Source organism: Podarcis vaucheri (assembly GCF_965113315.1).
Source record: "Podarcis vaucheri genome assembly, chromosome: 7".
NCBI lineage: Eukaryota > Metazoa > Chordata > Lepidosauria > Squamata > Lacertidae > Podarcis > Podarcis vaucheri.
This window is the reverse complement of record NC_138765.1, coordinates 34280235-34292476: the sequence shown is the minus strand read 5'-3', so window position 1 is coordinate 34292476 and position 12242 is coordinate 34280235. Positions and strand designations below refer to the sequence as shown.

Below are 12242 nucleotides of genomic sequence, written 5' to 3'. Positions count from 1 at the left end.
GGTTTATGCAGAAAGAGGTGGTCCTTCAAACACCTGGTCCCTAGGTAAAGGTAAAGGGACCCCTGACCATTAGGTCCAGTCGTGACTGACTCTGGGGTTGCGGCGCTCATCTCGCTTTGTTGGCCGAGGGAGCCAGCATACAGCTTCCGGGTCATGTGGCCAGCATGACTAAGCCGCTTCTGGCGAACCAGAGCAGCACACGGAAATGCCATTTACCTTCCTGCTGGAGCGGTACCTATTTATCTACTTGCACTTTGATGTGCTTTCAAACTGCTATGTTGGTAGGAGCTGGGACCGAGCAACAGGAGCTCACCCCATTGCAGGGATTCGAACCGCCGACCTTCTGATCGGCAAGTCCTAGGCTCTGTGGTTTAACCCACAGTGCCACCCGCGTTCCCTATACATTCAAAGGAAAAAAACACCTGCCTACTTTGTTTTTTGAGAAGCATGATCTCACAATAGGTGGGGATGTCTTTCCAGATTTTGGAATGCAATACTCATCAAGGGTTGAGCACTATCACCTTCTAGCTCTTGGAAGCGGGGACCGAAAAACAATTTGAATGTGGCAGAGATGATCACAGTGATAGAGAGACTGGGGGAGATGGGAGATGAGAGATGAGAGAGAGAGATAGCACTGAGAGTTTTTGTCTAGAGTTGGCTGATGATGAAGCAGCTGTGGGTGTTGTGGCCTTCCCTGGGAATCTGGCAGATTTTCTGCCTTCTGGAGAGTATCTGTTTCCAATAAGCCCAGCTTGAATATTTGTAATTAAAACATATGTTATAAAAATGTCAATAGATCACTGTCCTAATCCATAGGCAAGTGAACTCTGCAGCAATGCCCCTGAACTTCTTGCTGTTCAGGGAAATAAGGAACCAAGTGGCAATATATAAAGATGCCCAAACATCTCTGCTTACAGAATGAGTACAGAATTCTGGCCCATTTGCCATTATCCTAGCAGCCACCTAGAAAAGGTCAGAAGCTTAGAGCTGAGCTGATGTCCCTTGGTGCTCAGTATTGTATTATTACGTCTTTTGTCCCCTGCTCTAGATGAGCTGCACAGCCTCTAGGGCAAAGAAGTGAGACGTAATTCAGTTTCTGTTGTGCTTGCAACCCTCCCATACTCTGAAGCTGCTGAATTAGCATGGGCCGAGGGTGCTGGCTGCTTGTATGGCATAGGTGCCCACCTACAGGGAACTGGACCAGACAGAAAAGCAGCAGTTTTGAGTTTCTACCCTCTTGAGTGCTGAGCAGAAAACTAGAAGCATCTGTGCCTTCCTTTTCCCCTCCCCTGTCAATCTCATCCAATGGGGAGAGAGGGGTTACAAATCAGTAACACTTTGCCTTGCTGTCCATGGTGCTGAACTTTTATAAGTAGGGAATGCATGTCTTCTGAGATATAGAGTTGTAATCAACTAAGTTCTATACTGAGTAGACCCACTGAAATTAATGGGTCTAAGTTAGGCATCTTCAGTTCAATGAGTCTCCTCTGAGTAAGCCTAGCAACAAATACAAACTATAGTGCAAGTGTGGGGAACCTTTGGCCCTTCAGATGTTACTGAACTACATCTCCTACTACCCCAGAAAGCATGGTCAGGGATGTTGGGATTTGTCATTCAGGAGCATCCAGAGGGCCAAAGGTTCCCCACACTTGCTGCAATGTTCTGGATTTAGCCCAGAATCTTGAACTGCTCCTGCTCTGTTCACATACATGTCATTTTCAGAAAAGTTCAGTTCTGACTCTGTTTATTCTCCCACCCTGTAAATCTTGAATCCAGGCAAACTGCGGCATGAAGGAAGGGAAAAAAGAAGCACAGAGGTTCAGCTGTAAATTAGTGTCAATGCAAATGGGGTTAATTAATCCTTGCCATGGATTTGCCCACACTGTGTTCTGATCATGAAGCAAAATAGAATGGGGGTGGCAGGACTTTTATCCTCCATGACTCATTAGGAAATAGCTCTCTTATGCCAAGTCAGACCATTGATCCACCTAGCCTGGTACGGTCTACCCTCTGGACTTTGGGCTATAACTCCTATCATCCCTACCCATTGCTCATGCTGGTTGGGGCTGATGGGAGTTGTGGTCCAAGACACCTAGAGGGCACAAGATTTGGGCAGGTTGCTTCATTCTAACTGGCAACTCAATCTAGCTGCAGTTCCCTCTCAGGACCAGCAGCACTGGTGGACCAGGTGCTGTAGTTTGAGCCTTACAGTGTTTGCCCCCTCCCCCGTGGCTTAATCACTTGCTTGAGCAGGATCTTAACTTAGGTTTGAGGAGCTGAGAGCATCATACTAGGAAGAGGGTCCTGTCCAGGCACTGATTGTGTCGTTTGGTTTCCTCAGAACACTCACTGGAGATTTCTTGGTATTTGGGGTGTTTAAGCCTCACTCCTGCATGTCTTGGTCTGGATTTTGTGGGTGTATCTGTGGGGTTGATTTCTTGATCTACAGTAGGAATGGGGTACCTGTATGCTCTTGGGCTCCAACTCCTACCAGCCCCATCTAGCATGGCCAATAGTTGGGAATGATGGGAATTGTAGTTCAGCAACATTTGCAGGTTTGCAGATACCCCATCCCTGATCTAGGGAGACTTGGCATGCCAACATTCCTGGGGATGGTTCAGCTCCCCACTGCTGGCATTCCTTCCGCTGGTGAGCAACTCCAGGAGGGAGGGAGGTGAAATCATGAGCAGCTGGTAATCAGGCCATGCTCTGTGGGGATGAATCACAGTCAACAGGACCAGAGGAACTGCCATGTCAGATCAGGCCACTGGCCCGTCTCATTTCCCTTCCCATGACAGGCTTACGCTTCAGAAGAAACAAAGCAGCCGGCCTCCACGTTCTGCTCCTTCCTCCCACAATGCTGTTTGCCGTGGTACTGGATGTGTGTGGGTGGTGGACTCCAGCAGATTCTCTCCTGACCTTTAAATCAGTTGACTTATGTCCTGCAATGGTCTAGTTTAAATTCTCCCAGAAATGCCTCCTGAGTGACTGTAAACCAAATTGTCTGGGAACCGTGAATGAGAGAGATGTATAAAGATGGGAATGAGGGGGCTCTCCAGTCTGGCGCAAAGGTTCACAGATGCTTGTTATTAACACAATAAGTTATTCTGTTGTACAAAAGGAATCCTTTTCTCTAGGTTTCTAAATAGTTAAGTATTTGATGGAGAACAACAGGCTTTTCATAATGGGCATTTTGTACTGCTCCTTGACTAAAGAGCCACATTAGAAAGTATCCTAGAATTAAAGAATCATAGAATTGCAAAGTTGGAAGGGATCCTGAGGGTCATCTAGCGCAACTCTCTGTTGTGCAGAAATCTCGACTAAAGCATCCAAGACAGATGGCCATCCAACCTTTGCCTAAAACCTCCAAGGAAGGAGAGTTCACTACCATCTTAGGGAATCTGTTCCACTGTCAAACAGTTCTTACCACCAGAAAGTTCTTCCTGATGTTTAACCATACCCAACTCCCTCTACCATTCCTCATAAGGTTTAGTTTCCAGATCCTTGATCATCTTAGTCACCCTTCTCTCCACACATTCCAGACTGTCAACATCCTTCTTAAATCATGGCAGCCAGAACTGGACACAGTACTCCAGGTGTGGTCCGACCAAGGCAGAATAGAGTGGTATTATCTGCACACGATACTTCTCTTGATGCAGCCAAGAATAGCAATAGCTTTATTTGCTGCTGCATCACACATTTTGAGTGATGCAAGATAGCTAGGGGAACTAAGGTCAGCTTTGATTAGCAGAGGCTAACACTTTCCTTCCCCAAACTGGAACCCTCCAGATGTTTTGGGCTATGATTTCCTTCACCCTAAGCCAGCACAGTCAGTGGTCATGGATTATTGGAGTAATTGTCCAAACATCTGTAGGTTGGGGGTGGCTGGTTGCCATATAAGAACAGAGCTGTGTAAAATTTACATATGCAAATTATGTATATAGTTGAAAATTTAGGGCCAATATAATTTAAATGAAAATCCAGTGCACTGCCCCATAGTGGGGAAGGCTGTGACCTGGGGGCATGGTGTGCTTGCTGGCAATGCACTAACAGTTGAAGCACAGTTTCAAGGTTCCTTCTCTCCTGTCTCAGGTTCTTTATCTTGAAACAGGACACTTTCAAATAGAGGACTGTCCTCTTTAGTGCAAGACATATGGTCACCCTAAGCCCAGCTCTGGTTCCACTTTGTCCTTTCTTCCAGGCCTGCTCCTCCCATAAGGGCCTGGCGGTATGATTTATGCCAGACTCTCCCTGGGGAACAGCCTCCTGAAGGATGGTGGCACAGACAGATTAGTATTAGCGAGCAAAAGAGAGAGCATAAGCCTGCTCTGGGAGGAAGGAAGGTACTGGGGAGGGGGTTGACAAGGAGAGGAAGGGTTGTCATGGCAACTCTGTGAATGATTGTGTGAAGTGCTGATTAGGACAGAAATTAGGGGGCCGAAAGGAGCCTGGATAGTCTTGCTCAGTGGTGCACGCAACTTCTTTTGCTTCTGTTCTGAAAATTATCCTTATCTACACCAGCCTCCTTCATTCCGTCTCTAGGGGCGCCCCGTTTTAAAGCAGGCTGTGCTCATGCACCTGTAAGAGAAATTTAGCAGCTTTGCTTTGCTGTCCAACTGCCCACACCTCAGTCTGTGGCAGCATGGTCATGAGTCAATACCAGCTGGCTTCTGAATCACATCTGCCTTGGTGTGAGGCAGTCATGTGGATGGCCCCTACACCAGACAACACAGCACCCAAGCCTTAGAGCCTAAGGTTACCCAGATGCAAACTGGGAAGCCCTGCTTGCCTTCTATTTGTTGGTCGGCTTGTTTTAGTAATTACATTTGCATCCCGCCCTTCCTTCTATGAGAGCCCAGGGTGGCAAACACGAAAGTGGTGAAATTAAAAAGAACTTTAAAAATGTAAAACAGTCACATACCCTCATAGCTAACAATTTTGAGGTTGCCAGAAATAGTCTTTCAGCTAAAAGATGTCTGGGAAAGCAGAAACATATTAAAATTCCAACTGAAAGCCAATAATGAGGGAAAGAAACACCTTACCAAAGAGCATTCTACAAAGAGCTGCTACCAAGAAGGCCCTGTAATGGGTCAGTGCCAACTGGGCAGCACCCTGTGGCAGCACCTCCAGCAGGGCCTCCCGTGTTGCTTGTAGGGCCTGAGATGGTTGGTACTGAGGGAAGGCACTCTTTTAGGTCCTTAGGTCTCAACTCATTTAGGGCTTTGCATGTCAGGCCTGAAACCTTGAATTGGGCCCTTATAAAGCAGGAGCTGTGTGCTCTTCCACTCCTGCCTCTTCTCCACACCACCCTTCCCTCTGCTTTCCATCCCTTCCTGCAGCAGGTCAAAGGCTGCTGCAGATGGAAGTAGAGAAGGACAAAAGGGCTAAGGGGAGAGATTGGCATAAGACTCCAAACAGGTTCTTTCGTCTCTAGGATTGCCACCTGACCAGGGAAAAACCAGCCTGCTCTGTTCCTCTGCTTTTAATTGATGCTTGATAAACAGTTCAAACCGCTGCCAAAGGTACAATTTTGGTAGCTAGTTCAGAAGTTGGAAAACTAGTGCCTTGCATTGTTGGAAATTGACATTAAGTTGGATTTAGCATCTAGGCCAGGGAGAACAAACCTTTATCAGTCCAAGGTTCCCTGATTTGCAACCTCCAAGGGGCCATGTGCAGGTGGTGGGCAGGGCCAGAGGAAGAAATGGTCAAAGAAACAGTGAGGAGTGTACAAAGAGTTCTATTCCAGCTAAACAAAAGTCACCAAGGTCTACAAACACTAGGGCTGCCAGCCCTATACTGAAGAGCAAAAAGAGGACAGCTCAAGTTGCTGCCAGCCCAAGCTGGGAAAAGAGGTGTGGGGGCTACCACACCACTTGCCTCTTTCCCTGACTTGGGCTGGCAGTGGCTGCAGCAAGCAGAGCAGCCTGAGCACAAGCCGCCCAAGCCCATTCCCCCTTCCAACACTCAGACATTTCATTTAAAATGTAAACATCCGCCTGGATAGGCATATTTGCACCCCAAAAAAGGACATGTTCGGGTTTTGCCGTACGTATGGCAACCCTAACAAATGCACCATTCAGGCAAATGAGAAGCATCATCATCATCATCATGTTCAAGGACATTCTAGTCAGCCAAAAACACTCAAGGAAGGCCAGTGCTGTAAGCAGGGCCAGTGAAGTGTGTGGCCTGGGGAGGGAAATGAGAGTTAGTTAGGGAGGATTAGAGGGTTGCATTTGGCCCCCAGGCTTCAGGTTCCCCACTCCTGATCTAGACCAAATTGCTATCTCTGCTAGGTAGGATTGAATAGAATTTTAGTCAAAAACATATGGAAGACACCAGGGTGGAGAAGGTTAGATGCCGCCTTGCCACCAAAGATCTAGAGGAGGGAGACGTATTTTCAGTAAGATGGCCTCACCTTCCTCTTTGTTTGGCTCCGAGACACACAGAAGTGCCTGAGTTTAGAGCTGGAAGGGTTTAAAAATAGCTCTTTTATTTTGGATTCTCCAGAGGCCTGGCAGGAGGCTTGTCCGCGTGAGGCTTCATTGCGCAATCTGTGACAGCCTCAACGAGTTGCTCTTGAGCCCCCAAATATTGTGAGTGGTGCTGGTTGCTCAGTGAGGAGGAGGCTGCTAATGAGTGGAAAGAAGTACAATCTCTCGCACAGAGGCAAGCCTTTTCGATAGGGCTGGGCAAGTTTTCTTAGGCTCAGTTCTGAATTGAGTCACATAAAATGAGCTGATTTGGGATTTCTTTGGACTGATCTTGAATAGCTTGGGTCTGTTCTGGAGACTAGGACGTGGGTGGTGCTGTGGGTTAAACCACAGAGCCTAGGACTTGCCGATCAGAAGGTCGGCGGTTCGAATCCCCGCGACGGGGTGAGATCCCATTTCTCAGTCCCTGTTCCTGCCAACCTAGCAGTTCGAAAGCACATCAAAGTGCAAGTAGATAAATAGGTACCGCTCCGGCAGGAAGGTAAACAGTGTTTACGTATGCTGTTCTGGTTCACCAGAAGCAGCTTAGTCATGCTGGCCACATGACCTGAAAGCCGGCTCCCTCGGCCAATAAAGTGAGATGAGCGCCACAACCCCAGAGTTGTCCGCAACTGGACCTAATGGTTAGGGGTCCCTTTACCCTTTATTCTGGAGACTCCCAAGTTTTGTCACATTCCTGATGATGTCATTGCAGACATGACCAGCTCTGGAGACCTTTTCTCCTCCACCACCCAAATCTATGGCTATATCTGTGTGGCACAGCACACGCTTTGCTCGCAGAAAGTCCTGGGCTCAGTCCCCAGCATCCCTAGGGTGGGCTGAGAAAAATGCTTTCTGAAACCCTGGAGAGCCACTGACACTCAGCATAGACAACACCAAGCAAGATGGTGTATTGGGCTTGCTTAGTATAAGGCTTTAGGTTCCTTTGCAACCCCTCTCTTTCCATTGCCCCTGTTTCTCAGAAATGATATGGGGTGCTGCTCTGGCAGTGGCACGACTGTGGGTACAAAGGGCTCCTGGATCCTGTGTAGTCTTTAGTAGCCTTATCCTCCATGAATTTGTTTAATACTTTTATGCAATCGTAATACAAGTTGTTGGCCATCACTACATCCTGTGGGAGAGAACTGCACAGTTTAACTATGTGCTGTAAGAAGAAGAAAATATACCTCTTTGCCTGTCCTGAATCTTCCAATGCTTAGCTTTCTTGCATGGCCCCAGCTGAGTTCTAGCATAATGAGACTGTGCACATGCAGGATCTTGTTTTTCATTCTGAGCCAGCAAAGAATTTGGAGGACAAATGCAGCTCACTTCATCATACATCCAAGCATTTTGAGCTTGCTCCAGAGGGCAATGTTAAGTATTTCATCACTGAAAGATCAACTAAGCACATTAAAGGCCTTTTGAACATTTTTTTTAAAATAAAAAATATTGGTTGTGAATAATTTATCAAAGGGCCAGGGACTGGCAATGCAGGGATCAGAAATCTGTTGTAGGGAGTGCGCAGTGTGAATCTGCTTTGCTCTCATCTGCTTTCAAGTATTCGCAAGCGATGCCACCCTTGATTCTCCCCTTCCAGAGCCTGGGGGTCTGCAAGTCAGGGACTGTTTCTAAGTGGTTAATCTTGTCCGCTCTACTGTCCCTATCTGAGGGAAAGGTCAGTTGTAAAGGGCAGGTAAACAGCATAGCTGAAGCACAAAGCGGAGTCTTGCTTTGGTGAGCCATCAGGAGGGGAAATTCACTCTCTTGTAACTCTCTGAGAATTACAGCTTGGCCACAGGGGATGGTGGTGGGGGACACACTAATGGAGACAGATTTGCTCCCCCAGGTTAATTGCTGTGGATTCTTAGGTTGGTTAGCCATCTGATTTCAGTTGTGGTTGTGCAGTAGAGTTATCAACTTTTTTGTTTTAACTTAGGACATAGTGCCACATTTTGGAAATTCTCCCCAGACGTCAATTCTGCCTTTGAAATCCCGGTAATGTCCGGACATATGGCAGCCCTGTTTTAACTACAGCCCACCCTTGTACATTTAGCAGTAGATGAATTGGAGGTGTTTCTATCCCCGTTCTGAAAAGCATCACTTGCTAACACCTAAAGCACAAGCACAGAGCAGGTGCTCCTCTCTCCCCACTATGGTGGTGCAGAACATGAACTGTGAACCAGGAAATCCCTGAGTGAATATTAACCTCAGCAATGAATTCACTTGCTAGCCTTAGGCGTGATATTGTCCCACACTTGTGTAACTAGCCTCTCACCCACCAAGATGAAGGCAGCCCACTGGGGGATCAACATTTTTGCTCCCTCCTTGGGACACCACAGACCATGGAGTTGTGAGCGAGTTGTGCTGGTGGGCTGTGTATAACTTGGTGGTCACCGATTCTGCAAACCTGCCCCATTTTCTCAGCCTTAGTTTACCATGCCTCAGTCTGCAACATGGGATGGGGGATACGATCATGCTAAAATATAAACAGATTGTCAAAATCTGTATATAAACTGACATGTGATGGAAAAGGAAATGTCTAACTTAGTGTGTTAGATATTCTGTTACATTATGCAAAACTATACTATAACACATATTCATTTTATACCAGTTTAGTGGTTACCCCCAGATAATTCTGGGAGTTGTCATCATTTGATGAGAATTCTTTGTTGTTTAGCTTCCCCCACCAGACTTTCCCTGTCGGGGGGGGGGCGGGGTTTAATAATCATGAACTAAGTTTAAGTCTGTAGTGGATGTTAATGATGTTGTAATTGTCAAATGGAAAGGCGGGGTATAAATGTTTAATTAATAAATAACATTGTGGCATAGATGCATGCAAAGAGCAATCCTCAATAATTTGATGGACCTTAAGGTGTCTTGAAACCAATAATAACCCAACCATGGGCACTTTTTAAGTCTCTGAAATCAACCCCCCGCCTCCCAAGTATAATGATTTCTTTCTTTCAGATGGTGGGCCAAAAAAGCTTCGTAGTAACATCCGCAGGAGTACGGAGACTGGCATTGCTGTGGAGATGAGGAACAGGATCACCCGGCAAGGCAGTCGGGAGTCAACTGATGGAAGCACCAATAGTAACAGCTCCGATGGCACGTAAGGCCCAGTGGCAGTGAAGGCCACTTTTCTATATAGGGCAGATGTCCCACATCTTTTTGTAAATGGCTTTCAGGTTTTACAATCAAGCGGTATATAAATTTTATGAAATAAAATAAACATAAATAAGCATAAGAACAGGAGAGACAGATTACACAGTCGTCCCCCAGTGGCTTGGCTTTTTCTTTTAGTGATCTGCTGTTGGCGGCTCATAAATGGGAAAAAGGCACAAGAGGAACGGGAAGCATGATGCCCTGGCGCTTCCTGTTCCCTCACTCCTCTGCATTATCAAAAACACATTCCTCAACAGAGGCTTCTGCAAGAAAAGTGAATGGAACATGAGATAGTTGGCCTGTCTTTTCCCGCTTTGCTTCACCATCACGTCTGAAACCATCCTGTGGCACGAGGAAGGAATGAATGAAGGGGCAAATGAAGAAGGGAATCACATGCCTTACCCTGCCAGGCTTTATCTGAAGGCAGGGGGTGCATTTCTTCTGAGGGAGATATGAATGTACTCTGTCCTCACCCAGGAGACCCCCTTGTTCCTCATGGAAAAGATGTGCATTTTCCAGACCTAGTGTTAAAGGTTGACATGATTGAGGGCCCATACCCATTGACAAGAGTCCTCTTAGCCAGCTCCTCCTCTTTCCCATCACAACATGCTTTTTCACCCAACTCCCAGGCAGGATGAGCAGGTAAAGAATCATGGTGGGGAGATGGAAGCAGAATTGCTGCCACGGCCTGCTTGGCTCTGTCTGTCAACCAGTCAGGTGGTAGCACTGATGAGGCAGGGGAGCAGTAGCTGCTGGCAACAGAGGTAGTGAGGGGAGTAAGTCTGCTGAGGGAGGGGGTCCCACTGATGGCATCTTGCCCAAGGGTCTGCCAAAACCTGGGGCTGGCACTGCATCTTTTTCCATTAGACAAAGGGATGCAGGGATAATAGTGAATCTTGTTTCTGCATCTTCTCTCTTTTCACCTCTCAAATATCCAGTGTAGCACCTGCTCACTGTATTTCCACACTGCCATTTCTCTCCCCTCATTCCCTAACTCTGTTGTCCTTTCCTTCAGGTTTATTTTCCCCACAACTAGGCTGGGAGCTGAAAGCCAGTTCAGCGACTTCCTAGATGGGCTGGGGCCAGCACAAATCGTAGGACGGCAGACACTTGCTACTCCGCCAATGGGTGAGCAAACCAGTTCTAGGTCACCTGAACACCCACCTAATTTGGATTTTGTGCAGTTAACATGCTATCAAAGTCATCTTTCGTTGAACAGGCATGGCACAGGGGTGGATTCCTGCTGAGCTCTTCTCAGACTGACCAGAATGGTGCTATTCCTCTGGCCCATTGTTGAGTTTTGATGTGGGAATCAGAGGTTCAAATCCTCACAGAGCTCTGAAGCTCTCCAGATGGCTTAAACAGGGGTGGCAAATGCTTGGCCTGTCTGATGTTGCTGGTCTCCAGCTCCCACCAGCAACATGGCTGACGGGGATGATAGGAGTTGTAGTCCAGCAACAACTGGAGGGTCACAAGCCCCCACCACTGCTTTAAGTGGTTCTTATTAGAAACAATCAAAGAAGGCCAGGAAAGTGTGCCAAAAAAGAGCCACAAATCCCCTTTTCGTCATTGTTAAGAGGGGATCTGTGATCACCTTGTGTTGATAACCTTGCTATTATGAGGTATAACAAAATTCTCTATAAATACACCTGTTGTTTTGCAGTTCAGGTGTGAACCTTGAACCTTTTCACTCCAGCACTTAATTTTGAAAATGAAGGATTTCTGGGAGATTCAACCACCCCTGCTTGAAAGCCTCCCTTTTAAAATTCCTCTCGTCTTTTTATATGAGACTAGGATGAGGTTGTTAAGCAGTGAGGAAAAGTCTATCTGCATATGTTCAGAGGTACTTCTACATCCTTTTTTCTCATGCTCCAAGCCTGAGCTCTGGCACAGAACAAGGACCACTTCTCCCATTACTGTTCTGTTCAAGATCCTGTTCTCACTTCCTATCAGCTCCATGTGCCTCTGTTACAAAAATTCCTTTGAGCATACTGTTCAAGATAAAGCAACTGTGAAAATGCACTGTTGGCACAACAATCTTTTTCTTAAAAGGAGGGCTCATTTTGTTTTTCTGTTTCTTGTGCTGCTTTTATCTTTTTTATTTTCCTTCTGTGCTGCTTTATTTTATTTTATTTCAATTTGCCTTTTCAGCCTGAAAACGGTGCCCTCTAGTGGTAAGATCTGAGATAACAGATGGCTCATTCTTCTCTTCTACAAATAAGACATATCATAAAGGAGTCGTCTCTCCTTTTGCTCTCCTAGCAATGGAGAACCCAGTTTCTTTTTTTGCCCTCTGGTGGTTAAAAACAGGAATGATGGGCATAGACAACTATCCTAGGGCTGTATTCACATGAACAGGCAAGACAATTTTGCTTTGTGCTGTTCACACATTACATGTGGGATAAGCAAGGCTTTTTTCAGCCGAAACTGGCCGGAACTCAGTTCCAGCTCCTCTCAGGTGGGTGCCATTGTTGTTATAAGAGAAGAAGGGAGGTGTTCATGGTGAGTTCTGGCACTTCTTTTTCTAGAGAAATAGCACTGGGTGCAGTGGTACCTCTGGTTACTTACTTAATTTGTTCCAGAGGTCCGTTCTTAACCTGAAACTGTTCT

General features: G+C 46.6%; 1 protein-coding gene across 4 annotated transcripts in view; it reads left to right on the top strand.

Moving 5' to 3' along the window:
* The window catches only part of RIMS3 (regulating synaptic membrane exocytosis 3), a 62858-nt gene that overhangs the window by 37689 nt on the left and 12927 nt on the right, over positions 1 to 12242 (top strand). For all 4 annotated transcript variants that reach the window (XM_082229155.1, XM_082229156.1, XM_082229154.1 and 1 more), the window contains exons 3-4: positions 9438 to 9579; positions 10648 to 10760. In XM_082229155.1, the coding sequence (XP_082085281.1) occupies positions 9438 to 9579; positions 10648 to 10760 (255 nt within the window). The remainder of the gene's footprint in view (positions 1 to 9437; positions 9580 to 10647; positions 10761 to 12242) is intronic.